Source organism: Aulostomus chinensis, chromosome 10 (assembly GCF_037954235.1).
Source record: "Aulostomus chinensis isolate RoL2024-O1b breed Wild chromosome 10, RoL_Achi_v1.0, whole genome shotgun sequence".
NCBI classification, from domain to species: Eukaryota; Metazoa; Chordata; class Actinopteri; order Syngnathiformes; family Aulostomidae; genus Aulostomus; species Aulostomus chinensis.
In genome coordinates, this window is record NC_141329.1 from 25191529 (window position 1) to 25219013 (window position 27485).

The 27485-nt window shown below is 41.5% G+C and overlaps 1 protein-coding gene and 1 long non-coding RNA gene across 11 annotated transcripts in view; both read right to left on the reverse strand.

The window, feature by feature from the left end:
- synrg (synergin, gamma) overlaps positions 1–27485 on the reverse strand; it is a 33457-nt gene that overhangs the window by 4192 nt on the left and 1780 nt on the right. For 2 of the 10 annotated variants that reach the window (XM_086216602.1, XM_086216600.1), the window contains exons 2-23: positions 24302–24342; positions 23018–23154; positions 22612–22739; positions 22193–22298; positions 21982–22093; positions 20894–21313; positions 20081–20359; positions 18875–18955; positions 18571–18767; positions 17628–17873; positions 17413–17552; positions 16110–16234; positions 15504–15566; positions 13032–13994; positions 7504–8055; positions 6308–6471; positions 6126–6179; positions 5638–5734; positions 5106–5254; positions 3745–3855; positions 3583–3621; positions 83–115 (exon numbers count right to left, since the gene is read on the reverse strand). In XM_086216602.1, coding sequence (XP_086072728.1) covers positions 83–115; positions 3583–3621; positions 3745–3855; positions 5106–5254; positions 5638–5734; positions 6126–6179; positions 6308–6471; positions 7504–8055; positions 13032–13994; positions 15504–15566; positions 16110–16234; positions 17413–17552; positions 17628–17873; positions 18571–18767; positions 18875–18955; positions 20081–20359; positions 20894–21313; positions 21982–22093; positions 22193–22298; positions 22612–22739; positions 23018–23154; positions 24302–24342 — 4237 coding nt within the window. The remainder of the gene's footprint in view (positions 1–82; positions 116–3582; positions 3622–3744; positions 3856–5105; positions 5255–5637; positions 5735–6125; positions 6180–6307; positions 6472–7503; positions 8056–13031; positions 13995–15503; positions 15567–16109; positions 16235–17412; positions 17553–17627; positions 17874–18570; positions 18768–18874; positions 18956–20080; positions 20360–20893; positions 21314–21981; positions 22094–22192; positions 22299–22611; positions 22740–23017; positions 23155–24301; positions 24343–27485) is intronic. The other 8 variants (XM_086216607.1, XM_086216605.1, XM_086216601.1 and 5 more) reach the window with 7 other exon arrangements.
- Positions 26174–27046, reverse strand: LOC147255006 (uncharacterized). The gene is made up of 3 exons (XR_015118077.1): positions 26934–27046; positions 26754–26826; positions 26174–26363 (listed from the first exon to the last, which is right to left on the reverse strand). It is a non-coding gene; the product is annotated as an uncharacterized LOC147255006 (long non-coding RNA).

Below are 27485 nucleotides of genomic sequence, written 5' to 3' on the forward strand. Positions count from 1 at the left end.
AGCAATAATAAAACCGATCCTATAGTTTAAATCCGCCTCTCATTTCTTTCCTTTCTAATCAAAGTAGATAATGTATAATTACCCTTGACCTCCTGTCAATGTCTTTATTCAATGCCTGCAAGCACAAGAGGGGTCAAATTCATGCAAAGCAAAGCAGCAAGTTGACATTTTATGGTTTTAAGAGTTCCCCATTGTCCCGTAAAGTGCATGAGTGAAAATATGAAAGAATCAAAGTTATTAGTCCCAAGGCTCCTTCACATTTGGTATCTCTGGTTTTGTTTCATGAATTTATGTAAAATTCGATGGTGACAGAAGCAGATCAGTGCTGGAACTAGACAAGAAAAACAATCCAGAATGAGTAGAAAATTAAAAACATTTTCCATTCTCTAAATGCGTAGGAACCCTGGTAACCTGACCCCCATGATGTGGGCTGTGAGCATTCTGTCTCTCTCTCACACACACACACACACACACACACACACACACACACACACACACACACACACACACACACACACACACACACACACACACACACACACACACAACACACACACACACACACACACACACACACAGATTTTGGATCTTATTCTAGTGCTACTTTTGTACCTCCACAAATAAAAGCTACATTTTTAATAAGCAACCCAAATCCTTGAAGTCTGCGTTTATATAAATAACCACAATTGCCAAGTTATTAAATCCTTTTCAGCGCTTCTCCCTCTAATTGCCCATATTAGCATTTATCATTGGGCAGACAAGCTAGATCATCATCATCAAGTGAAAATGATCACTTGTGATAAAAGTGCTGCTGCCTTTGAGTGACAGACTGAGATTTTGGTGATGCTGCCGCAGGTTGATCATCCCTGCCAACCGACCCGATGAGGAGAAATGAAGCAGAACGGAGGCATTAAAGAACTACTGATCCAGTACCAATCTTTTGAAATCTAAATGACATTGACAATATCATCATCTGGCCAAATTTGCATGATTCTGGTTGATAATTAATATCAAAAAGTCAACTCATAGAAATCACGTATGGATTTTGAAATATGAATACATAAATGCACATTTATGTTTTTTGAGAATGTGGAAAAAAAATATTAGATTGCTGCCTGTGGTCAGAGATGATAATGACAAATTACTGTGTGGTTCACATGAATAACAATGGTTGTAAACATGATAAAAAATACATCTAGATTTAAAAAATAAAGCAGTGGGGCAGCTGAGATAAATGGGAAGGGAGTCAAGAATATTCTACTTTGGGGGAAAAAAAACCACACGCACAATCGTGAGATAAAAATGCAGCTGACATTAGTGGTTAGTAGAAAGCATTTGGCTAATAGTGAGTCACTATTAGTGTGTCCAGGATGTGTGATAGGATGGAAATCCCAAATGATAGAAAATGCAGGTTACATATGGATCTTCTTCCGCCACAGAGCAGCTTGGATCGATCAGCGCGTGTGATTGATGGCAGAAGGCGGTGTGTGCTTGCCTAAACCATTGAGCATCTACAGGCGTTGATAGGGCCCCTTCAGGTTGTCATCATCGGCTGTCGGCGTAAATCTAATAGCAGCTACAGGTGTTTCCAGCAGATAGGAGCTCAGTGCTAAAAAGCTAGAACGGGAGGAAGTGAATTTAACTTGTTTGCTGTCCAGAATTGTTCACTTTTCTTTGATTCCACGGGATAGCACATCATCATCTCTACCTTTCAGTACCTTTTGGTCGAAAAACAAATTACTGCCTCTTCACTACAGCACAATGTAACAATTAGAAGCGCCTTCTGTAGCCAAAGCTGTTCTTTCACTTTATTACACTCTGAGGGGATGCTATTCTCCACTTGGCTATTATGCATTCTTACCAGTGTGGCTCTGCCAAATATGTAATTAAAAGATGGGTTATTAATCTCATGCTAGTGGCACAGAGACAAAATAAAACTGCATTAATTTTCTAGACCGAGGCTCTCTGTGCTCACAAGAGTGTGTTTGTGTGTGTGCAGGACTATTATCAGCTGTTCTCCCTGCTTATGACAGATGTGTCAGCCACATCTGCTCGCAGCCTCGATGCTTCGAGCTCTATCTTGCCAGCACCATTCATCTGGCTCTGGCTGAGCAACAGAGGGAACACAAGAAACAGTCTGCCAGTCGGCTGCATGTTCTGACGATTCATTAAAGGCCAACGTCAATGAAAATCATAGCCACAACAGGCCGGTAGCTAAACATACAATTCTGCTCATAGTGGAGCAGTCCAGAGTTACGAACAGTTAAAGAATCAGCCGAGATGGTTAGCCAAGAGTGCCCAGGTGAAGGAGGTGACAGAATAGAGAACCAACTGTGTCCAAGGGAAACTAACAGCCATTCTGACCTTGAAGAACCAATCCCAGGATGCAAAGACTCGCCCTCAGGTGCCAAGTTGACAATTCTCCTCTCTCCTTCACTTATTTCAGGACTGCCCACTGTTATTTCTTGGTGCTTTTTTTGTTTTAGTCCATCCTTCAATGTTCAAGCTAGGAAACAACAATGACCTACATTGACTGTTTGCTAAACCTCTCCGCCAACCAGTGAATGTTCAATCATAGCAACCGTAACTAAGCAGGTCTGTCAAGCTTTATATTTCTCCACATGCAGAGGAGGTGTACTTGGTGCTTTAGTATGAGAGGCAGTTTGAGAGGATAGAAGGTGGTGTATTCTCTCAAAAAACAACCACACAAATTCAAAAATCTATGAATGGATGAAAGGATGAATGGTCTTAAATTTGTGTTCATCTGCTCTGGCGTGTTCAGCTATCTGGTGTGAGTAACCAAGTGTTGCCAATCAGCACGCATCATTATTTAGACGAACAACAACAGCAGCTCGGTCCCTCTCATTATTGGCAGTTCGGTAGTTCAGGAACTGAGCCAGCGTGACCTTAGATAGTGCCACAATTGCAAGCTTAGCAGCCGCATTATCATGACAAGAATAACTGGTTCTCATATCATCTTCTTCTGCATTATAAAACTACTGCTGTGTGTTTATTTACTTTTTCATCTGCATGGGTGAATCACTATTGAAGATGCTGATTTTTTTTGCTTGACACATGCAGCTTTAGACATTTAGCAGGAGAACTCAGACAGCCTAACAAAAAAAAAAATCGAATTAATGACTGAATAAATGATACAATGCTATTTAAATACATCAAAAATGAGAAAACACGCATCATTTAACTGATTAAATGTAACACAGATTCATGTTGCTAATTGAAATGTGGTTTTTGTAATGTCTTGTTGGTCTGCTGTTGTTATCATCTAAACTGAGTATCAGCTGTGGAGCAACAGAAAGCTTGACAGGCATTGCAACAGGTAATAAGGGGGTTGGTGAACTATAATATATATTAATTTGATTTGTCCTTAAAATGTTGGATACTGGCTGATGGTTTGTTAAGAGTACGTGTCAAAGAAGACAACTGTTGGAGAGCAGCGGAGAGAGGTGAATCCTGTCACTTTGGCCCGCTGCCGGGTTCTCCGGTAAAAGGAGAACAGGCCCCCAGAGGCCCCCAGTGGGAAAGAGTGGAATGAGATTTGGTTGACAGGTCACTGTCTCATACTCGTTTTAATAGACGTCCAAAAGTGCCTTCTTCTTTGTTCTGCAAAAATGTTTCAAAGTCAAAGGATTGTCAGTTCTTATCTCTTTTGGATGAAAAACAAAAAAAATGCATTTAAGAAAAAACAATGTTATGCGCTAATAGTTATTCTGTGTGAGCACAAACCTTGCTGCGAGCGTCAACGTTGAGGAGGCACACCCCACAAGCCAGCTCCTTGGCATTCTTGATGCCGTGCCTCAGAACACAGGAGGAGAAATCTAAGGAACTTTCATCAGGCTGCACAAGCACAAAAACAGATAGACATTAAAAGGATATACACACACAAACACACACAATTTTCACTTCCTGCCGCAGGGCAAAACATACTCATTTCTTTTCTTAAAATAACAGCAAGGAAAACAAGTCTGCTTACAGTAAACATCTCCCAGCATCATCAGCGTTGTATGAAGCCTTTGTTTGACTTCAATTATGTGGAGTCAGGAAGAAAAAAATGCAAACTGCTATGCTTCAATTAAACATTGGTTCCATCTTATTTCTCTTTGAAAGCTGTGTTTTATCTTCTTCAGCTTGCAGACAGCTGGATAAATAAATCCATACAGGCCTTGTCCTCCCTGTTGATCTAAACACCAGCGACACACCGCTACATTGCATCCAAAATCAATTGATCATTGATTCAAACCTAATGGCCGACCAGACTAGATTCACTAACATTTCATTATTTCATTGACAACCTTTTTTATTGCAAATTGGCATACAACACCTTATCATCATGTGTATTTGTGTACCTGCATTGAAGAGTACAGATAAATCTTTGGCAATAAAAGAGGGTAGTAAAACAGCTGTGTATGAATATAAATCTATTTACCCTGTGTCTGTTCTCTGGTTTGCTGCTATGGAGGGTAAAAAAAATACCAGAAAAGGGGGGGGGGGGGGGGCAGGCCATTAAATTAATGACTGTGCTGTTAAATGCTCCAAATGGAATGTAGACAGTAACTAATTGATAAATTGTCGTGTAAAATTAGTTGTTCTATTTTTTTTTTGTATAACCTTGGTACAAATACCCCTATTAATTTACTTCCCTATTCATTTTTCTTATTTTATGTATTATTCTATTATATACCTTTGCATATGACTTCCCTTATTTATTTTATTCAATATTGTTTGATTTATTAATTTATTTATCAATCACAATGTTTGTCTTTACCTTTACATTCCTTTATATGTGAGCACTTCACAATATTTGTAAGGTGTCTGTCCTTCAAACTAAAACGTTAAAGTAAATAAATACAGAACTTTTGAAGGAAAGGCAAAATCATTAATAAACCATATGAAACATTAAATGAAGTAGTAAATATAAAGGGAAATTCATACAAATGCATACAATACAGGAGCACATTCAGAAGTAGGTTAATGAACGTATGTCGTATTTGTTTGGATTGAATGGGGTCATATCCTATTTATAGATGAATTATGTATTTATTAATGATTCTAACAGTTCCAGTTTTTCCTATACATGTGCTTCTCACCGCAAGTTTAGCCAGAGACATGAAGCCCATCAGGTTGTTCCAAACGCGGCTGATGTCCTTCAGCAGCTGCTGCAGCTTCTCAGAGCACACAGCTGTCGCCTTGATGCCCAGCTCCACACGTCTGGTGACGCGGTACACTTCCACCACACCTGAGAAAGGAAAATAAAACAAGCACAAACCTCATTAAAAAAAAAACATATTTTGTTTCATCCAATTTTAAGAGGGACTTCTGTCACTGACGGCTTATTAAAACCACAGTGGGAGAGCAGGACCTTGTAAATCCTGGCAGTGAAAAACCATCACATCAGAGCTGTAATCTTGTCCTTTCTGTTCCTGTCCTTCAGAGGGTGGAAGGACACACACAGGGTTCTGTACCAGACTCATGAACCCACCACACAGCAAGTCCTGGCTTTGTTCATGGTGGTGTGTGTGTGTGTGTGTGTGTGTGTGTGTGTGTGTGTGTGTGTGTGTGTGTGTGTGTGTGTGTGTGTGTGTGTGTGTGTGTGTGTGTGTGTTGTTTGTGCTTCCTCACCCAGCAGATATTCCATGCCCTGAGCAGACTGGATGACCTCAGTGCAGACGGAGGAGCTGCTAATTCCATTCAGGGTGTTGTTAGCTTTGGTGATCACCTTAATATGGAAGGACAGAAGGCAGCATTAGCCTGTATATACAGTTTCTGCTCATCATTGACAAAGTCAAACAACATCTGTCTTGTTTATAACTTTTGCCAGAGTGTTAATCCCCTGTTAATTTTTGGTATCTTCACCCTTACAATTTCTATTTTATTAGAAAATACACAAATAATAGAAGTAGAGGGATATTTCAAAAATAAATCGTTGGAAAGGGAATAAATTCACCCTGAAATTTACCTGATAAGTGAAAGGTCCTTAAGTTAAACAGAAGGTTGACAGAAAACAGTGCCATCTGGTAATCTTAATTATTTGTGCATTAACTCTCACAATTATGCCTCACTAGAATGGGACAAGGTCAGACACGGGACACAAACAAACAAACACAAACCTCCAGAGCACTTTCCAGACACCTCTGCCACTCGTAAGCGTAGCGCTCACTCTCCTGGAACAAGACATAATAATCTTGAATGAAAACATGACGGCAAGCAGCCTTTAACAGTCCTGGGTATTGTGTTGAAATGTGGCGAATATTGACATGCGGAGCAGTTAGCCATGACAGCCGTGCCTCACCTCCACCTCCCCAGTCAGATCTTTGTACTTGTCCCTGATGACAGGTAGTGCAGGCTTCTCGCTCAGGGTGCTGGATCGATCTCTGAAGGGCTGCTCTGGAGCCAAAGACGGGGGTGAACGCCCAATCTCCTTCTCACCCAAACTGTGACTGCGTTTATGGGAGCCTGACACAAGGACAAGTGAGCAGAGGGACACGGATGTCAGGAAGAAGCAAAAACACTTTTGGTTCTACATTTATTCAACAATCTATGGTGATGACTCATTTTGAGATATGCACCTGTTTGTTTACAATCATCATACTTCCATTCTGTTGTGGTTAATTCCTCACGGACAAGAACGGCATGAGTAAATACTTAATTTGAGACAAACAATAATTATGTACATAACAGAGGCACAAATATGTAGGTATGAATTATTCATAGGGACTGACAGACGGACAAATCCTGGCTGGGTACCACAACAAACATGGGCACAAACATATGCTAAGCTCAAACTGTTCCAGGGGGGCTTTCGCTGGGCTTGTGTGTGAGGGTTGTCCAGACACAGGTAATGTGCGCCCCCACTCCTCTACCGCCCACAGACATGCGTCATACCACCCCCCCCCCACACACACACACACACACACACACACCAACTCCCACCCACAAAGCTCAACAATGATCAAATTACAGAGTTAGAAAAGCCCTCATGGTCGCAGAAATTAAATCCAGCTCATAGAGAAAAATCTATGGGGCAAAGGAGCGTTCATTACAGCGCAGATAAATTATTCGTAGAACACAACACCTGCAAACAAAAAATGAACACAGTATAAGTGGATACGGTTCATGAATTTGCGGGCCTCTGCTCATCCATCTCAGCAGTCAGTGGCAGTGGAGCAGAGCTGTCATCTCAACACTGCCATCTAATGTCTGACAGCTTTACTGCAGGAACAAAGACAAGTGCAGATGCTGGTGCGAGGTATTAAACATACAGTATAATCGGTGCTGGTGTGGTTTCTCTAGAGCGGGACGTGTTTGGGAGGTACTCAACAACAATTATGAGTATCAACTCATTGTGCATGTGCAAATGAAAAGATTTTCTGCGTCTTGGGTAAGTTGAAATAATCAATGTAGCAAGATTACAACTTCAAAAGATCAATTAATGGTTGCATCCTCAGGAATGGTATAATTAACAAGGAATTGCATTAGTTGACTCACCTTGAACAGACAAGTCAAAGGTTGCCAGCTCATTCTTGATCATCTCTTCACTGGACTTGACTTTGGCCTGAGCGCTGGCTTTGAGGAAGTCAGACTTGCCAAACTTAGGTTTGTCTCCTTGGAAGGCACCAAACTCATCAGAGGCTTCGCTTGGGTTACCCTCAGAGCCCACATCAGCAGTGGTGGCAGGCGAGTCGGACTTCTCAGAAACAGTGCTCGCGAAATCCCCAAAGTCGTCTTCGTCATCAACACAACCCTGGTCACTGGAGCCGAAGTCAGCGAAGGCTTCGAACTTGTCGTCTGCTGATGAGCCGTCTTCAGCAGCGAAGGATGTAGTGATGGTCGTTGCCGAGGTGCTTGTGATGTTTTCACTGCTACCAAAGGCCAGCTCCTTCCTTGGTGCTGGGGCTAATGATGGAAGAACGGCTGCTTCCAGGCCCTGCGACTTTCTGACCTCACCGGACACACACTCCTCCCGGTCTGACCAGTCATAACTGGCCAGGCTGCCGAGGCCGGATGTCCCAAAGGGGTCAAATTTCATGTCGTCTCCTTCTGTAATGACAACACAGACATGCCAGTGCTTCCTAGGAATAGCAGAGATGCTGTCATGATAGACACTAGATTAATGGGCCAGGAGGAGAAACTGAGATTTCAGTCACATTATCACTACGCCACCAATCTGACAATCAGTTCAAGTGATGTGTCCTGTCTTCTAATGGCAGTTTAGCCTTGAGGGATCTGGGATTTTGCAAGTCTTTCAAACTTTCAGCCACTATATTCACATTAGCAAATATATTTTCTGACCTACCTCCGAGTGATGGCAAGCAAATAATAACTATTCTGCCTATCTTCACATTTCTTTGCCGCTAGTTCAATAAATCAAATACAGTAGGATTCTGAACCGAGGTTTCTGAAAATAAAATCTGGTCATTACCCTCAAAATATATCAAGTCCATTATTGTGGGATGGATGCCAATACCACAGATGTCTCAAATCTTTTACAAATTACAGCAAAGGTACTTAGCTAAATATGATTTGTAAGTTAGAGAAAGTGTCCTTTCTGATGTCCAACATCTGACCCACTGATAAGGCTAGCATCCTGTGAAGCATTACAAATGTGCTGTATTGTCACTGGGGGCAAAATAAGATCAGGTCACTGTGAGGAAACCTTCTCCGCATTTTGTACTGAGATATTTCAGCATCTTTGGCAGTGTGGTAGCCAGGGGTAAAATACTTCATTGCAAAGGGTTCTTTTTCTCAATGCAAAAAAAGTTAATGGTAGGAAATTTAAAAGACAAGACTGAAATGGACTCTAAAGCTGTACTTTCAGATTTCAGAACTGCATGACAGCGGTGTGTGTGTGTGTGTGTGTGTGTGTGTGTGCGCGCGCGTGCGTGCGTGCGCGCAGCACTCTTCTATGTCCCACTGCAGGTTAAATTCTAACAGATCAAGAGGTAATTGCTGATTGTTCACAGCTTGTCAACATCATTTTGCATCATGGCTGAGAGTCAGGGCAGGCCAATGGATGGCTACAGTAATGAAGGATACTTGATAAGTATCAAGAACTATTTTAAACATTAAAATATGCTGATCAAACAGTTCAACTAATGATACTGAGTAAATAAGGATGATGTTTTGTCCACGGTGATGTTTATGAGGAGGAGATGACTTCATTCTTCATTCTGCACATGTGGGCAACTCATCTACAGCAGCTATCCAATATGATTTCACTCCACGCTCCACGCTCACTCCACGCAATAATCAGATATTTCTTAAGACTGTATGCAACCCGAGGGATCTGGCCTTCTTAGAAGTATTTTAAATATCTATAAAAGATCTTAAAAGGATTTTACTACTTGTGCTCTGATTTCTAAACATTCTGATGTTCTGACAGGCTGTGATCCGTTTCTTTGTGACTAATGCTACCTGCCACAGCTATTTACCATCTCAGTATTCAGGTCTACCTCTCCATTTGTCCCGCACTCTCACAAAAAAAAAAAGACGACCTTGCTGAACCCACGATTATGTTGCATGACAGAACCTCCCGACACAAAAGGCAATTTGTGAAATTGACAAGGATGTAGTGCTGTAAAATTTCTTTGATAATTAGATCATTTATGGCCTCTCAAGAAAGAAAAGTAGAAAATAAGACGGTACGCATTTCAGCAATACCAACAGTAACATTTATTACGACAACATGAGTAGAGAGAAAGAGAGAAAGGTCACATAGTACTGTGAAAGAGGTCTATCATTACAAGAGGTTTTGGCAAACTAACATGGGTAAAATTAGTTCGTCATAATACAAGAGCATGCAGAGTCAGGAAAAAAAAAAGGAAGAAAAACAAACAGCCAAAAGAGAAAACAAAGATAATCCGAGGATACAGAAGCAGAAACCAGAATGAGAAGGCACATTCACAGACTAAAATCAGTAATTCTGAGGAGATGACAAACTTCGTTCAGCTATTAGGGTGTAAAGCAACAGGGTTTTGTTTTGGAAAAGATCTGAATACAGAACACCTGGAATGCCTGGTTGAAAAGATTATTCAAAGAACAAGCTGAAGGCAGGAAGCAATAACCCTTTGAGCACCCGAGGGGGACGATTGGTAGTAGAGCATTCAGAAATCAATGCTTGTTTAAGAAATTGCACATTAGGGGGTAGAGGTCTTAACAGCTACAAATTAAGAGACTGACAATTTTATGTATTTAGTCTGTTATCAAATCAGTCCTGCTGTTCATTCTGACAGCAAAATAAATCATAATATCTGATGACTCTGACTGTAAACATGTGAAGTGACCTTTTTCAGGCACTCAAAGGGTTACAGAGGGGAAAAAAAGAAAAAAAAAAAAAACGAGGGCCATTCTTACACCTGACATCCCAAAGAGGGCTTAAATTACATCCAGTCACAGATGCAAAAACAGATTTAAAGAGACAGTATCCTTTTTCTCTTACTATTGTGACAGTTTGTCAAAGCGGGCTATAATTCCCTAAATAACAGCACATCATTAGTACTCAAGACAACAATGATTGGACTGGTAACCTAAAATATCTAATGAACATTTTAATAATTCTAAATAGAGGAGGCTACATCTAATTTACACAGTCGGGAAATCACAACAAGCTCAAGACGTCCTTCTAGTCTCAAAATAAGAGCTCATATTCCTGTAATAAAAATACACTATTAAATCTGTAAGTATACATTTTTCCTTTGATAAAAACAACTTGCAATACTGTTATGCATAAAATGGTGTCTCATTTTGTGTTCTTGTCAATTTCACAAATTGAAAAGGCAGGCACACTGCAGCAAAAAGCAAGGCAGGAAGGGTAATACTAACTTCTCTGAGAGACAGACCGTAGAGCCAAACATGAGTGTTCATGCTTTCACAGGGAACGGTAAAACATATAGAATGGATTCCTTCTGAGTCCCATGCTCATAGTGAACCTCACAAAAGAAATACTGTCTCTTTAAGTAAAGTACGTACATGTCCAGAAACACAGTGAGGTGCTCAAACTCCTCGACCTGCTACACTTAAACAACAGGACAGTCCAAGAGCTCTCCACGATAGTACTGGATAAATCGGGGTGAAAAGGAAATTTGGTGCAGGCATTGTAGTAGCATAAAAGCTTCTTCGGAATGTATCAATGTCAAACAGGGCGTCGCCTCTTCACGATAAGCCTAATTGTTTTTTCTGCAGCTCATGAACTTATCGTTTTACTTTCTCAATACAGAGAGGCCTGTTTCGGTTAAGCCAAAATACTAAAAATAAGGCAATGAGGATGTCTGCATTTATGATTTCTTCTGGTCAAAAAGGTAATTGTCAGTCCCTGGGATGAAAATGATATCATTTGTTTGGCTGATAATTACCTGATATGTTGAACAACTGCAAGTGAAACAAAGTAAATGAGGGCGTAGAAATAAATGCTGTGAGGTGAAGAGCCTTTCAGCTAGTGGAACTTTCTCAACACTCCCAAAATCACTAAAGTCCCAATTTCAAGGCTTTCACCTGACAACAATTACACCCTGTCTCGTGTTACACCAAGAAATGGGTTTAATGAGCGCCGTGAAACATGAGCCGTGACATGGAAGGTGAGATGCTTGATGAATAAGTGATGAAGGGGAGGAGAGGGCACACTGACATAGACACCTGATGATTACGGAGCCGGGTCCATTTCCATTTGACAAAAGACCCAACAATATCTAAATCTTCTTTGAGGTTAACTCCACTTCCATGGAAGTGAGATGGGGGACAAACATGCTATTAATGGATAAAATTCATAATTAGAGGGCCATCTGATCCAGGCAATACTGTGCCATGCACAGTGTTCCAATCACTGACATGAAATGCAATCACATCCAAACTCTCTGTTCTGAAAATGATATTGCATCGATGTGCTTTCCGCTAAAATCTTTTCATGACTCAAGGAGTCACCGTTGCTCTCCGCTTCAAAATACTTGGAAGTATTTCCTGTTAATGTTTTCAAGTAAATAAGATTATTTGATGAGTATTCAACACAAACCAAATGTCAACAAGTACAAAATAGTTTTGAGATAATGCCTCTGGTAAACTGTGGTCTATTGTGAGAATCCTGTGATAATAATGAACAAAGATTTACTCCTGCACAGTTCATCACAGTTAACGCCCTCATGTACTTGTTTTTATTCAGGTTAACCTTTCTGTTTGCATCGCTCGAAATGTCAACAACATGTAAACACACATCCACGCGCACACGCGTGCGCGCGCACACACACACACACACACACACACACACACAGTGAAGCCTGTGGAGAGACAGAAGATACACTGAAGGGCAGCATGTTGTCAGCCACTGTGGTGCAGGCACAACAAACAAAGAGCTGATTCGACACCAGCCGGAACCCTCGTCTATGAACTACAACTGCCAACACATCAAAACCAGCCACTCGTCCCTTGTAAATAGGGCTAAAAGCCAGGATTTTCCATGACTCTTGAAATCAAATCAGATACCAAAGTAATGCATTAGTGAAATGCATTTTTAAAATAACTATCTTTGATTTAATACACCTTCACTTGCCACCGCCATTCTGCATGTAGTTACTGTTCAATATCTCCAGTACCTTCTGTACTTCTGGTAGAAGTTTGTCCCGTTTTCAGACTTTTGGCATCGAAGTGGTACTAAGGTATTGGCTATTGTGATATCTCAAGGACCGGGAGCGTTCGGTTACTGGGAGGGAAAGAGGACAATGTGGAAAGAAGGAAAGGAAGGAAGGAACTCAGAATTTGAGCAAATAAATAATTAAATAAATAAATGAATAAATAAATAAATAGAGATGAATGGTGAAATGTAGAATGAAAGATATGGTGCTAATCTAAACTGATATGTACTTCATATAGTGTTTTGAGTATTTAAACATATTCTATCCAATTAGAACCTCATTATTTGCCCTTTGATCCCTTGTTTGGTAATCACACGCGAGCACTCACGAGGCGAGGATTTACTAGTGTGTGTAACCAGACAGAGCCTCACCAGAGCAATCGCACTAGTTCCTCACCTGTAGCCGGTGGCTGATGGGCTGAGAGACCCGGCAAATCCAGAGAGCTGTCCGACATCACATGCTTCAGGTCTCCACCCATGTCTGAGAGCTTCATGTCCAACTGCACTGACAGTGCATCCTCTGAGTCGTCTTTCCCCACACTGCTGCCCCCGATGGATGGGAGGTCGAGGGACTTTACAGACGCAGAGTCCTCCTTGCCTTGTTTAAAAGCTGCCACTTTATCTACCAGTGTCTTTTCTGAGGCGCCAAGTGCTGTGCAGAACTTTGAGGACTGAAAGTCAGCAAAGTCATCAGTGTCACTCTTGAGTGAAGAGAAGGAGCCCCCACCACTCTCCTTGGTGTCATCATAGGCCAGACCTCCCTCAAGTGAGAGTTGTTTGAAAACGTCATATTTGTCTGAGTTCTGCTGGGGCCGCTGCTGAGTGGAGATCTCTGCTTGTTGTGTTGCCACATTGCTCTCACCTTTAGGCTCCCTACCAGAGCTTCCAAATGCCATAAAGTCTGCAAAGTCATCCTGCGGTGCTGCTGCAGTTCCTGCTGCTGCTGATGCTTGAGCAGCATCGGAGGAGGAGGAGCCAAATAGGGCAAAGTCACCAAAGTCATCTGTCCCTCCCCCTGGGGGCTTGGCTCCACCAGGTAGGAGCCCGACAGAGGGGGGCACAGACACCGAGGGGAAGGTGCTGGGTTTTGTGTCAGCAGGAACAGAAGGAGTCATTGAAGAGAACATGTCTAGCTCTGCCATGTTTAGAGGGTTTTTGGGTTGAGAAAGTGATACTGCCGGCTGTTGCTGCTGTTGTGGTAGTTGTTGTAGAGACTGAGAGTTGGGGAAAGCAGAAGGGAAGGCAGGCTGGAAGATTTTGGCCTGTTCTGAAGGATCTAGTGGGGAGACGCTGTCGGCGGTTTTAAAGTCTGTGAAGCCATCATCAGCGCTGACAGACTTGAAGTCTGCAAATCCTTCCCCTGCAAACCAATGAGAACAAATTATGGTCATTAAAAACATTTATAATGGCAGTGAGACATCATGGAATATAGACAAAAGGCCTCCGTTGCCACAGTCATGACTCTTATGATTTCACAGTCCTACAAGAAAGGAAGCAAGTAGATTAGTCATGATTGTGAAGCACTGTGAATGTTCATAGTAAACGTCCAGCCAACTGATGAACTGTGCTCCCTGGGCCGCAAAGAACAGCATCACTGCACAAAGCTACACCATCTACACAGCCACACATCTATTCTACCATGCAATGAGTTGCCAACACTGGAAAAGGATATGATAAAGCTCTTGTGTAAAAAAAAAAAAAAAAAAAAAAAAAAAAAAAAAATCCATCTAAACAATTTCAGGAGGGTAAATCATAAGTCATACGTTCTTGTTTGTTCTTGGGTATTTTTAAGCATTCACAGAAGTAAAATACAGTAAATGTACAATGATTGGAAACATCTGGAACTAAAGGTGAAGTCACAATAATTTAGAGAAACAACAGATATGATTTCAGTTCAAGGCTGAGTCGGCCCGTTCCTCCTAATACCGGTTTGTTACGTAAATAGATTGAGGAATTAGAAGAGAAAAATGAATGTTGTGAGTGACTGCAGTAGAAAAGCTCAATGGAATGTGCCAGAGGCTGTGAGATGTACTTAAGATATGTGAGATAACGGTCCTACAAGATCAGTAGAAGCTATTTTAATTAGTCATCACTGTCAAGTAGCATAAATGACAAACTGCTTCACTTTTTTGTTTGAAGAAAACACAAGATTCAAGAGTAATTGAAAACAGGAGTTAAGATGGATTTTTTTTTTTTTTTGCTTTGAGAAGATGCAGCATAAACTTGAGCAGCTGTAACATATTCTGAAAGTTATCTTTTTTTCCATAAATGACTACATTTGTGAAACATGACATTGTTAGAAACCACTCAGAATTCACTCTTGAGGTTCAGCGGTTGTTAATCCACTGTGGTATAATATATGCATGGCCTGAAATAGAGAATCTGCTCACATTGCTGGTGTGCACTGGAGAAGAGATAACTAATGGGCTCATTAAGGAGATGGAGCCTGACAATGCCAAGGAAAGGTCACCGCAAAGCATGACTTACTGGAGTTGTAAGAGTTGTCCCCGTTGGAAACTGTTCTAATGACAAAGGGACGGGAAACAAACTGGGATCAACATTGTAGGCCTACGTAACAAGACGTGGTGTACAAATGAGACAGCGGTAATGGCATTGTAGTGACCTGAGAGCTTTTACCATGGTTTTATCACAATTATTAATTAGAGGGGCTCTCTTGTCCTCAGCCACAATGACAAAGGGTTCAGTAGAGAGTGGTTGGCAGTATTTTTTGAGGATTTGTTCTGTCTTTTGGGTAGAGTAAAAAAAAAAAAAAAAAAAAAGAACAATGGGATCTGGGCACATTTGTTTAAGTACAGATATGTTTTTGTGAGAGACTTTGAAGATCAAAGAGGCTGACAGAGTTTCTTACCGACTGGTTTCTTGTCAGCAGGTTGTTCAAGTTGTCTAAACACACTGTATTTGTCTCCGATATCTGGAAAACAATAAAAAGAGCAATGTGTAAAGTATGACTCAATCAACACTAATAGGCAGGCAGAGTGACAGCAAAACAGTCTGGTAATCTAGCACAGAGTATTATCTGAGGGCAGCACTCAAAAATAGTTGAGATGTGTTCCTAAATCTCCTTATTAAAGCCACTCTGAATAAGTTTCCTTTGATTTCAAGCTGCACTGACTAACTCTGAGGAACAGAAAGTTATATTTCTGAATTTTAGGAGCAGCAGTTGCACTATCCATCACCAGCACCATGGAGAGGTGAGACAAGATGTTGGAATTCATGAAGTCACTGTGCATTCAATCAGTCTTTGCCAGCTATCGAGCGAGAGTGAAGTGTGTTATTCTCTGTGTTGGTTTGAACACCTGAAGATAATATTTCCATCATCCCCAACCTCCTTTACCCAAAACATCTTTGATGTACACTGTACAGCATGAAATCAATCTTAATCAATACTGAGAGTACACAAAGTCCCCAGCATAGATACTCATAACATATATCCTTGTGAAGGTAGAAAACGTACCTGAGGCAGGGGGGGCAGGCTCAGCAGGCTGATCCACAGACAGCTGTTTAAAGACGGCGTACTTGTCAGAGGATGAGATCGAGGCAGAGGAGGAGCCAGATACCGGGGTCAGCATGGCGGGAGCACTGCAGGGTTACAGTGGGGTATATTGAGACATCAGGCAGAGTGAGCTTTAATGGTAGAGGGGTTGCACCATAACATGCTCAGTGCAACAATAGATTATAAAGATAAATCTCAATGAACACAATTTTATGAGAAAGTACGAAATCAGATTTACAGCAGTGCCACTAAGATGATTGAGATTATTTGTCTGTCGTTATAACTGTAGACATCTGTTTAGTTTATTGCTACAGTCCTTCTGTTTGAGACTTTGGCTGAGGACACTGTTGCTCTGATTTAGTGATGATGACAGTGGCATAGCAATTAAAAGTGCAATTTATTCAACCAATGATTATTTAGCTACATCAAATTTTTTAAGTCATTAAAAATGGTTTTCTTACCCTGTCTTCTGCCAGTAACCTTCATCATAAGAAATGCTTGTGTGACATTGTGACATTTTGCGGTTTTTATGGACAACAAAATGGGAAATTGTCCATCAGTTTCTTCATCTCATTTATTAATGTCTGTTAAATTATGTCTGCTGCTTACTGCTGGCAACTCAACACACTTCTAAGCCTCCATTTCATTTAGTTACAACCAAGGAATACTTGCTACATTGCTGAAACTGTCTGAACTACATGTTTTCAGGGGAGAAATATGAGAGAATAATAAAACTCCAGTGCTGTGAGATAATATTGCTCTGCTGTCTCATTGTCTTTCCAATGATAATTGCTTTTCAGCTTCCTCTCAATGAAAGGACAGTCTCTGCAAATGGGCTTGGAAAGTAATATCAAGAAATTAGCTTATCTACTGTCCAGTGAAATGAATTCATTAAGAGATGACCCACACTCATTGTTATTCTAGGAAGGTTATTGCGAGATATTAAGACGGAGTGTCTGACTGTACGGATAAATTATGCAGCACACAAACATGCAGGATAACTGATCTATAAATAACCACTGAGGGCTGCATCCCTCGTTGCTGCCAACATAATTTCTTCAGGAAAGAAGTTTGAGTGTTAAAGGATAGTGAAATAATGAAGTATATATTTATTGTAAGATCTTCTTGATATTATGGGAATTTCGGCAGGTGAAAATGACACTTTCAGCCTTTTATGAGACTGTTAATTGCAGTCTGTAGGCTGTAATCAAAATCAAATCATGTCTTTATTCCCAACTATCTGATCTGCACTCAAATTCTTTACCTGTTTTGGTGTTGAGATGTTATGCTGGTGGGGAAACTTGCACTTGTCTCCCCCTGGAACTCAGAGAAGGCCTGGTCTCCTGCTCCTGCCTTTGGAGCCTCCTGGAAGTCCTGGAAATCATCATCGTCAGCTTTGGTCGCCTAAGATGAGTCAGTGTGTTAGTGAGTGATGTGTTAGGATCATTACAGGAACAAACAGAACTACACTGGTGTTACCTGTGTGGGAGGAAAACTGGCAATGAAGTTGGTGTTTGTGGGTGCTTGAGCCGGTGCTGTAGGTGCCATTGGCATGACTGGTGGAGCAGGTGTGGGCATGGACATGGACACTGCGGAGTGGGTCATCATGGGTTGCTGGTGCTGGGGCATGATGGGGGCCATGGCCATGGCAAGGGCAGGTAGGTTGGGCACTGGCGGGCTGGGGAACTGACTGAGGATTTCTACATTCATTGCTGGGAGGCCACTCTGAAACCAAGCGCAGGGGTTTAACGATACACAAATCAAATTAAAACAACAAAACTTTAAACATCATGAAATCAGTTGTTGAAATGTCCATCCAATTGCCATCTAAATGCAGATTTTACTGTCCCAGATCACTGTCACATTGATACAAATCATTCTAAGTGCCAATCAATTAAATTATGAGAAATCATTTAAAAGTTGAGGATTATCGGGGCACGGTGGCTAGTCTAAACTTTTAGTATCAGCTGGCATTATGTATTCATTAATCTTTAAAAAAAAAAGAAGGAAAAAAAAGACTGATGCTTCCATTCGAGTTACTGGCAGATAAACCTTTTCATGTCACAAGAGAATGCACCTTGTTGTGCTTGTGTTTTAAGACTCTTGAAGATTTAAATCAGCAAGCGTTTGTGTTCAGTGTTTCGTGAGCTGCCTGCAGATTTGCATCCTCCCAGGGGCTGTGATAACAGACACCAGGCTGAGGGTGATAAGAAGTCTCCTGCCAAGCTCAGTTGACGGAGACTCTGCCATATATTCATCTTACAATGCTTCACAAGCCCTAAGCTGATCACAGCCCTGCCTCCTTCACTCTGTTTCCAAGTAAACTCATCTAATTTCAGTATGCAGTTAACAGAAAGGCTCCCTGGAAGCAATGCAGGACAATTAGTGGAGTCCTTCTAGGTAGATCATTTTTCTTGTGTACCTGCGCCACCCCAATTAGTGCGAGTACAGTGTAGAGCTCCTCCTTGGTCAGCATGCCAGGTGTTGTGCGGTTGGCTGATGCCCAGATTTGGCCCAGTGCTTCCCTGGGAAGACCTGATGACATTAAAAGTGGGTAGAGCTTGGCTGTGTCAATGCCTGCTGGAGTCATGGTGAATTCAAGAACCTTCTTGAACAATTCTAAAGGACAGTAAAACAAGAGAAGGAAAAAAAATCATATATGCATGAAATGCCAAACAAAAGAGTTTGGAGCACTGTATTGGCCATACTTGGGTGTGAATACTTACCAGGGACGAGGTTATCATTGTAAATCCAAGCTGGCAGCATGGGCTGGATGTGCTCTTGTTGTGGGTACACACCAACACCCACTGTCACAAGCACAAAGAAACATACAGTTTGTTGTTATAGCAGAAGCATTGTCCGGGTATACAATTTGCCAGGCCTTTTGGCAGCTGAGCCCTGCTAGTAACCAACTCAACACAATCATACACCTGATGCCTGTGAGGCTCCGTGCAGAAGTAATACTCCCCTGCACTGAATCACAGTGTCCTACCATGCTAGCAATCTATAAATCAGCCTGTGAGCCCTTTCCAGCTTCAAGGAGAGAGGTGAATGTGCTTGACGTGTAAAAAAAACTAAGTCTAATTCAACTGCTGACGCGGACTTTGTTGAAGTTTTTTTCTGCAAATAACACATTCAGAAAAATGGCATGCTTGAGTCCCTAACACTGTGTCTGCGAGGCATATGTTTACTCAGGCATCCATTTTGCACCTAGTCCTCCCATCACTTGTAGGCTGTTAAATTAATGTCTCCATGATGAGCCTCTATATTTCCCTCGATGACACAGAGGACACAGACAAAAATAAAGGAGTAGCAGAGAGGCATGCAGGATCAGCCTTGGATTATGTTTGGGCCCTAGTGGCACCTGCCAGTCCATGCGCATCCTTGTTAGACCAAAAGCAAGTCAGCATGCGCCAGAGACCGTTCTCTGAGAGGGTATTGCTCTGCAAAGGAACACGCAGCAGCTTATTGAATCAGCAGGTATTACCACAGAACCTCTACAGACAGACAATTTCCATACTGTGTACAAACAAAGTGTGTCAGAAGGCCCTTTAATGAGATCTGGGCTGAAACAACAGAGGTATACAGCGAGCAGAAAAAAGAGCAGAGGCTGGTTTTAGGAGATGTACAGACACCAGGCAGGGGACCTGAAAGACACAAAGACTCCACCATCATCCCAGAGGTACAGCATGGCAACATGGTTTCATTCTAGGCTGGGAATATGTGATGGCCAGTTGGAATCGAACCAATTAAGACCCAAGAAAGTAGAGATGAAGCTGCTGTAGGAGGTACAGAATCATTATGTGGAGGTTAAAAAGACATTTACCCAGGACAGAAAGACAACTACTGCCTGGAGAGTGTGTTAATACAGCAGCAAAGCAAGGGAGAGAAGACAAAGCTGTTAAAGGCTAATAAACAGGCACTTCTCTCACCACTGTCATTACTGGTTTGAGGGGATGAGTCAGAAGCTGATGGGGGCACGCTGGGTGCCGACACCGGGGCCTCAGGTAGTCTTTCTGCAGTGAAGACAGAACTCAAGTCCCGCGGGGCCGCAGCCCAGTTCCTCGCTTTAGTGCTGGACTGAAACTGAGCTGAAACTTTAGCTCTGGGACCCATTTCAACCAAACTTGGTTTGGGTTTAAAACTAAACTGGGCGGTCTTATGAGCTGTAAGATCACATGAGGAGAACAGCTTCTCTTCCAGGGATGGGCCTAGAGGGGTGAATGAGGAACAAGCTTCTTGATAAGACACTAGCTACACACAAATGCAACTTTCCTGTTTCCTTAAACATAAATGCATGATTACACTTGCAGTAAACAGTATGCCTTTCCTATGACGTGTATGTGCATAAATTAGTGCACTAATCAAGTATAACCAACTTTTGATTTTTCAGGACCAACTACATGCATCAAAATCATTCTGAAAACTGCATATTTGGCATGCCGCACGTTGTATTTCTCTGGAAAGAAGGTCATCTCTATCCTGTCTCAATCCACAATCGAGAGTCTTAAAATTCGAATGGTAAAAGCTAATCATGTTTCTTGTGCGATAAGCATTTTAGCTTCAAAGGTTTAGAGGAGGGGTCTGCTGTGTTAATGTCATCGAAAGACCAACCAAAAATCCAGAGCTACAAGTGGAAACATTTAGTATCAGAGATCTGAGTTGAATTTAGTCCAAGCGTAGACAGCTGACTGTAAATTATGAGGATGGAAGGGGAGATGTCAACCAAGCAATAGAAGAGTTACCTTGAAATGTAGATTGGGAGCTGGTGCTGACAGCAGAGTGTTGGGTGGCAGTGGGAATGGACACAGAGGGAGGGAGGGACTGAGGGATTGAGGAAGAGGAGGAGGAGGAGGAATGGGACGAAGGTTGGACGTGGGCCTGAGAGGAGTGGTGGAATTCGGTGGAAGGGAATGCATTTACAGGACCTTGAACAAAATCACTAAACTCTTCATTGTCCTCACAGAAACCTGTCTTGGGGGAAGAGGATGCGGGCTGGATGCTGGCCTGAGAGGAGAGGCCAAAGTTGGAAGAAGAGGCGGAGGAGGAGGGTAAGGAGCCAGGGGCATCTACAGGCCCCTGAAAGTCACTAAATTCATCAGTGTCCTCAGACAGAGGTTGGGGGAGGGAGGGAGTGGTGACAGACGGGTGTGATGGCGATGAGTCTGCAAGAACGAAGAAATAATGATAATGGCACAGTACATGACACACACACTACAATGGAGAATTAATTAAGGGCTGCACATTGCAAGTGAGAGATTAAGACTATTTTGTGCAAAACCAGAAATTGCAGAAGTGCAAATTTGAGTAAAATCCTGCTGTGCAGCATTTGTTCATATTCAGTCAAAATCCCTCTGATTTTCTGATTTCTAAGGTTCATTAAAGGTCGACACTGAAAGCTTTACTAGAGCTTGTGTGTTTAAATGCGTGCCCACAATTTACTGAAATGCACAAGAAAATGTTAAGTGGGGGTGAATTAACATACAATTCCAAGACAAAATAAAGAGATTATCAACTGTGGAAAACACACACACAACAAAAAGATGAAGCTTTGAAAACACTTACAAATTAAGACTATAAAAAGTGAGCATTATAACTATAATGACAGGTGAAATGATGAGGTGAAAATGGGAAAAATAATGGGATGAAAGGAAATGTGATGAAGAATCTGCATTATAATCAGAGACACTAATGTGGTTCTTCTCACAACAAGCTGGGAGGTCATCATGCTGATCCACCTCAAGTCCAGTTTTTACCCCAGATACAGGCGTTTCAGCAGGGATACAGAACAAACAATTGGAGAAATAACAACTTTGAATGTTGATAACGTTACCTGGCTTCTTGGTCTGTGCTGATGGGGTGGGGTGCATCTTGGCATCTCTGCTGAAACCGTCCAGGTTGCCTTTTATTGCCTCCAAGGCATCGTCGCGGCTCTTCTCCCCCATCTGAGATCACAACAAGAGTATGTCAAGTCTTCTAGGGTACAGGAAAGAGCAGTGGACATGCCAGACAAACAACAATAAACCAGACGTGGAGAGACTCACTTTAGGTTTGACACTGCTGAGCAGCCTCAGCTTCTGTTTCTGCTCCTCAAACTGTCTCCTCTTCCTGTCCTCCTCCAGCATCTTCTGTTGCTGCTCCAGACGTTTTCTATAAAACATGAAGTTTTTACAATAAGACCCTCAAGCAGAATTTCTCAACAATGTGGTATTGCACCCCAGGGGGATTCACAGAGTGTTAGGGCCAGCTGGAAGCGATATTGTTGAAAGAGAGGAATTAAGGCGCTGTTGTGAGGCATTTGTGTTGATTTTGATGACAGTTTTGTACATTCAAACGCATATTTTCACAATTTTTCCATAACATATTCAGTTTTTGTCCTGTGAAATTATTTTAGACAAGCAGACTATTTGAAATGCATGAACTTCAAACAAACAGCAAAGATGTTAGTGTAAAAATATCTTACTGGTGCTCCTCAGCCATTTGTTTCTGCATGTCTGCTGTGTACTGGGGTCCAGCAGGTCTCATACCCATGAACTGTGGCTGGCCCAAGAACTGCATCCCAGGAGTCTGCATTCCAATGGCCATGCCCCCCTGTAAAATACAACAAGAATAAAAACAGCTGATTAATATTGGCAACACCATGAAAGAGGTGAGAGTAACATAAAATAGAAAAGGTACCAGCTATACAATGAGCTGAAAAGCTCTTGGAGAGGAGCTGCAAGTCATCAGGAGTGACACCTCTGACATTGCATATTGTAATGTCATATATTATTATTAGAAATATTGATTACAATAAAAATACTCAGGGGTATTGATTACACTTTTAAGGAACAGAAAATCTGTATGAAATAATGAAAACATACACTGACCTGTATCGGCATGGCACCTGGGGGCATCTGACCCCCAAAGTTCATGCCCATCATACTCTGCATGTTGGGCTGCATGACCTGAACCATGGGGTAACCCTGCTGTTGCTGCTGCTGCTGTTGCTGCATGGGCACCATGCCTAAGGAGAAAACACACAAACACTGTCATGATCAACTGTAGACGGAGTGAATAATGAGATACTCAATTAGTATCTGGAGCATGGCAGGCCGTCCAATTGAAAGCACACTGAGGGAAAGATGATAAAAGTCTCCAGCCTCCAGAGTATGGACATGATTTAGTATCGCAAATCAATTTCCTGGACAGATTGAAAAAGACTCTGCAACAACCAAATCTGTTTTTCTGGTGACTACTGTGACAGCTTGGAGCAAAACAAGAGGAAAAAACTGGAAAAGAGCATGTTTGTTTTCACGGATGCAGTGTAAGCTGACAGCCAGAGTTGTGCAGCCAGCTCCTACTGGAGCCTCCAGATGATTGTTCTGGCTCAAACACTCTGAATAAAGGGCTTGTTGAGGAGGCTGTGCATGCACGCACGCACACGCACACCACACAAACACTAATTTGTTTGATTCAAATGGCATGGCTAACAGGAGCATGACATGGCATCTGAGAGACATTTGTCTCAGAGAGGTGTGTCTCATGTTACTTCATAGTCAACCCCTTTAATCTGATAAAAGATGCTACATCAGTAGTCACAACATTGGGTTAGAAAAATTATGAGTGCCAACGTTCTGCTCCCATGCTGCTAGTTTTCTGTTGCTACTAATTGTTACTGTCTATTTAAAAAGGGCCCGGTACTCACATCTTATGCTCCCCAATATAACTCAGTAATTAAAGATACAGTTTCCTGACATGTTGAATGCTGCAGTAAAATCATAAGCATACACAGGTGGATACTACGAGACAGTGAGCACAACATTCAACAAAATATAGTCCTTTTTATAAAAAGTCCACACAGAAAGATCCCGCGCCCGAGTCGGGACTCGAACCCAGAACCTTCTTGCTGTGAGGTGACAGCACTAACCACTGCACCACCATGCAGCCTCTATGCAACCTTGCAACATATTCAAACTCCATGGTCCCTAATTTTACCACCTATCTCCTTTCATAACCTCAAAATGTAAAGACAAGCAAGGAAGCCATGTATGTGTTTGGTTTCATATTTAAAGAACTACATTATATCTCATAGCTGCCATACAAATTGTGTCCGTCCTCGAAAAAAAAAAAGACGAAAGCGTGATGTCAATGCTGACATAATGTTAGCTCACCTTGCGGCGGTCCCAAGCCCCCTCCGACAGGATACATGAAACTACAGGAAAAAAGAGCAGAACAGGACAGATTATGGGATTAAAAAATAATCAAGGAGAGTAAAAAAATGATGATAGATTACTAGGATATGACAAGACACGACTTCTTCATGACCTGTACTTTCTCCTTGCTCACTAAGCAGTGGTCAATTAGCAATTTATGATAGTGACACAATTGGAAGAATAACTAAATTTGAAACAAAAAATGTTTATTATTAGGAATTGATTAATGTCTTTTTGGCCATTTACTGCTCTATTATCATATCTCAGTGTCTCAGTGTATTGTACCTACTATACCAACACAACAGATTATATCAGCAAGGCAAAACATAAAGTCACACAGTGAGACTTGGTTGAAAAAAACTAGAAGTATTTTTGGCTTATTCACAACAGGCGGGCTCATGGTGATTTTTCAGATGCTAAACCTTTAAAACTTTAACAGTGATGCCAAACATTAAACTAGACAGGTGAGGAACCATTGTAGACACGCTGCAGGCGACTTGGAATAAGAAGTCTGGTCTGCGCTGAGAAACAGGCCTTCAAGAAATAATCAGAGGATGGCTCAACAACTTGGCGAGCCGCTCGCTCAGCAGAGCCAGCACACACAGGCTTTCAGCTATTTGTCAAATAAGTTATTACAATGCAGTTCCTCAGGCCAGTACTGATAACACAGAGACAAACGTTAGAGCCAGCAAAGCCTTCTACTGCCCAGACTGACTTGAAGCTAGATCGAAGCGTCACTAATCCGCAGGGTGAATGGCATTATAATGAAGTCAGGCATAACAAAAAGGAGGCAGGAAATTCATTGTAAGACAGTTCAAATGTTTCCTCACACAACTTCTCTTGCCTGACAGGGAGGGAGGTTGAATATCCAACATTAATTTTTAGAAGCTGTCAATGCACAAACTATTAAAAAACAATGAGACTTCAAAGATGCAACGGCCACTATTTTAAAATAAGCAATACTAATATCATGAAAGGAGCTTCTAGTCATGATGCGGCCAGAATCTACATCAGACCCTCACTACCATTCAGCATCAAAGGAGCGTTTCAGACTCTTTCAGCTTGTTGTTTTGATCTAACAGTCTTTAATGTTTTGGTTCATTCTCACAGCTCAGCCATGCCAGCATTTCAGAGAAAAACCTCCAAAAACAGAGAGTTTGCCGCCTGGCATCCAACAGCAGAACATCACCAGAGCAACATGAGAGACCAGTATTTCTCTCCAGAGTTGGTGGAGCCAATATTTTGTGACAATATTTGGACTGATTGATGAAGTCAATGCTAATGCTGTTGTCTAGCTTCAAGATGTACGGACCAGCAACTAACTTTGTTTGCAACGATGCTTAAGTGACATTAAAAGTGATAATATTGTTGTGCTAAGTGCTTGTTTCTGCTGCCCTCAAGTGGCCAGATAATCAGCCAAAGCAAATTAACAACGACACCACTAAAGAATAATGCTGCTTTATTTTTTTGTTTGTCTACCATTAAAACCAGATAAAATATAATCAGCCATTTAATTCAAAGGGAACACTGTCAGTGCAAATACACGAAAGATACAAATACTGAATGAGATCACATGAAACCCTTTATGGTGGCACAAAAATGACAATAATGAGAAGAGAGGAATGTCTATAAATGTAAATGCATTTGGCCCACAAGCAAAAAAAAACAACATATTGTCTTCAGTGACGATGCTTAACTTGGAGGGTTTTAGATTCTCACATCTGTTGCCTGCAAGATTTGCAGCTTATGAAGCTTTTACAGGCGCACTATAACACTGCTGCCCACCAGCACTGCAAATAACAGGTCACAGCTGAGCAGATTAACGTCCATGGAGATAAACAGCAATAGCAGCTGTGGAAGTCAGGCAGGCCATTGCCCTGTAAAAAAGGTCTGTAATCATGTGACAGCTATCATCAAACTGTTCGGTGAGCTGGGAGACTGACGGCAGGGTCAGGGGTTCCAGTCAATGTCATCATCACTGAGGAGACTCAAAATTATTTCAGCTTCTTCTGGAACTGCTCTGATGAAAAATACCACCCCCCTGGTGGAATTAGAACATTTCTATCGCAGAATCAATTATTTCTATTCAGTGAGACATCTATAATTCCTCGGGTAATTGAGCTTGATCATGTGGCAAACAAATTAATTGACAGAAAAAAGGTCCTTCATTCATTTAATGTAGTTAACCATGGTTGCCAGCGGCCACAAATGCTGCTGACTAGTACCAAAAAAATGAATGGTAAAGACTTTCTTATTCACTAATTTCCTGCTAAACCTCATGACCTGATACATAAAACCTCAGGTTGGGCTCAATCAGATGAATTCCATTATAATTCAATATTAGTACAAAAACCCACACAACTTTGCTAACATAATTACTGAACATCACAAATAGAGCCTTATCTGTTACCGTGAGTTGTGTTATAACCAGTGTTGAATCACAAGTCCAGTGGAAAGAGACATTTTCACAGGGGCATCATTACCTGATCAAAATGATATCAAACATCCTTATTAGTCTCTATGGAGAAAATAAAGATATGGCTAACCTCTTTTAATATTCCCTATATTGATATGTCCAAATGTCCCAAACCTGCATCAGTTGCTGCACTTGTCAAGCAGGATTTGTACTCTGCATGACTGTTCCATCTCCTGGGTTTCTATTTCTGGCATATTTTCCTTTCTCATTGCCTGTTATCATGTCTGATACAGCACTGACATATACAAAATATGACATTTTTAGGTTAGGATTTATGCTTATACAACCCAGTGAGGCATTTTTCTTTTTAAATAAATTAATGTGTTTGACTCATGTGTGTCTGAGTGTCATACTTTGATACTTAAATGACTCCAACTGAACCACTTCAATACTCTCACTATTGAAAGGACAACACTAAATACCAATACATTATCATTCCAGGAACTGGTATCAAAGTCAAGGTGTTGGTAGAAGTACCACTGATACAGTACTTCTACTGAATTCCCAGCACTAGTAAGGCCTCATCAGCAGCAGTGCAAAACAGAGCTGGGTGATAGAGGACTGTATCAAAATATTTCATGTTTTGAGAGTTATTTTTTTTCTTTTTTTGCAATGACAACATCAATGCCACTTTGAAAGTTGCAACATGTATGCTGCATACTGATG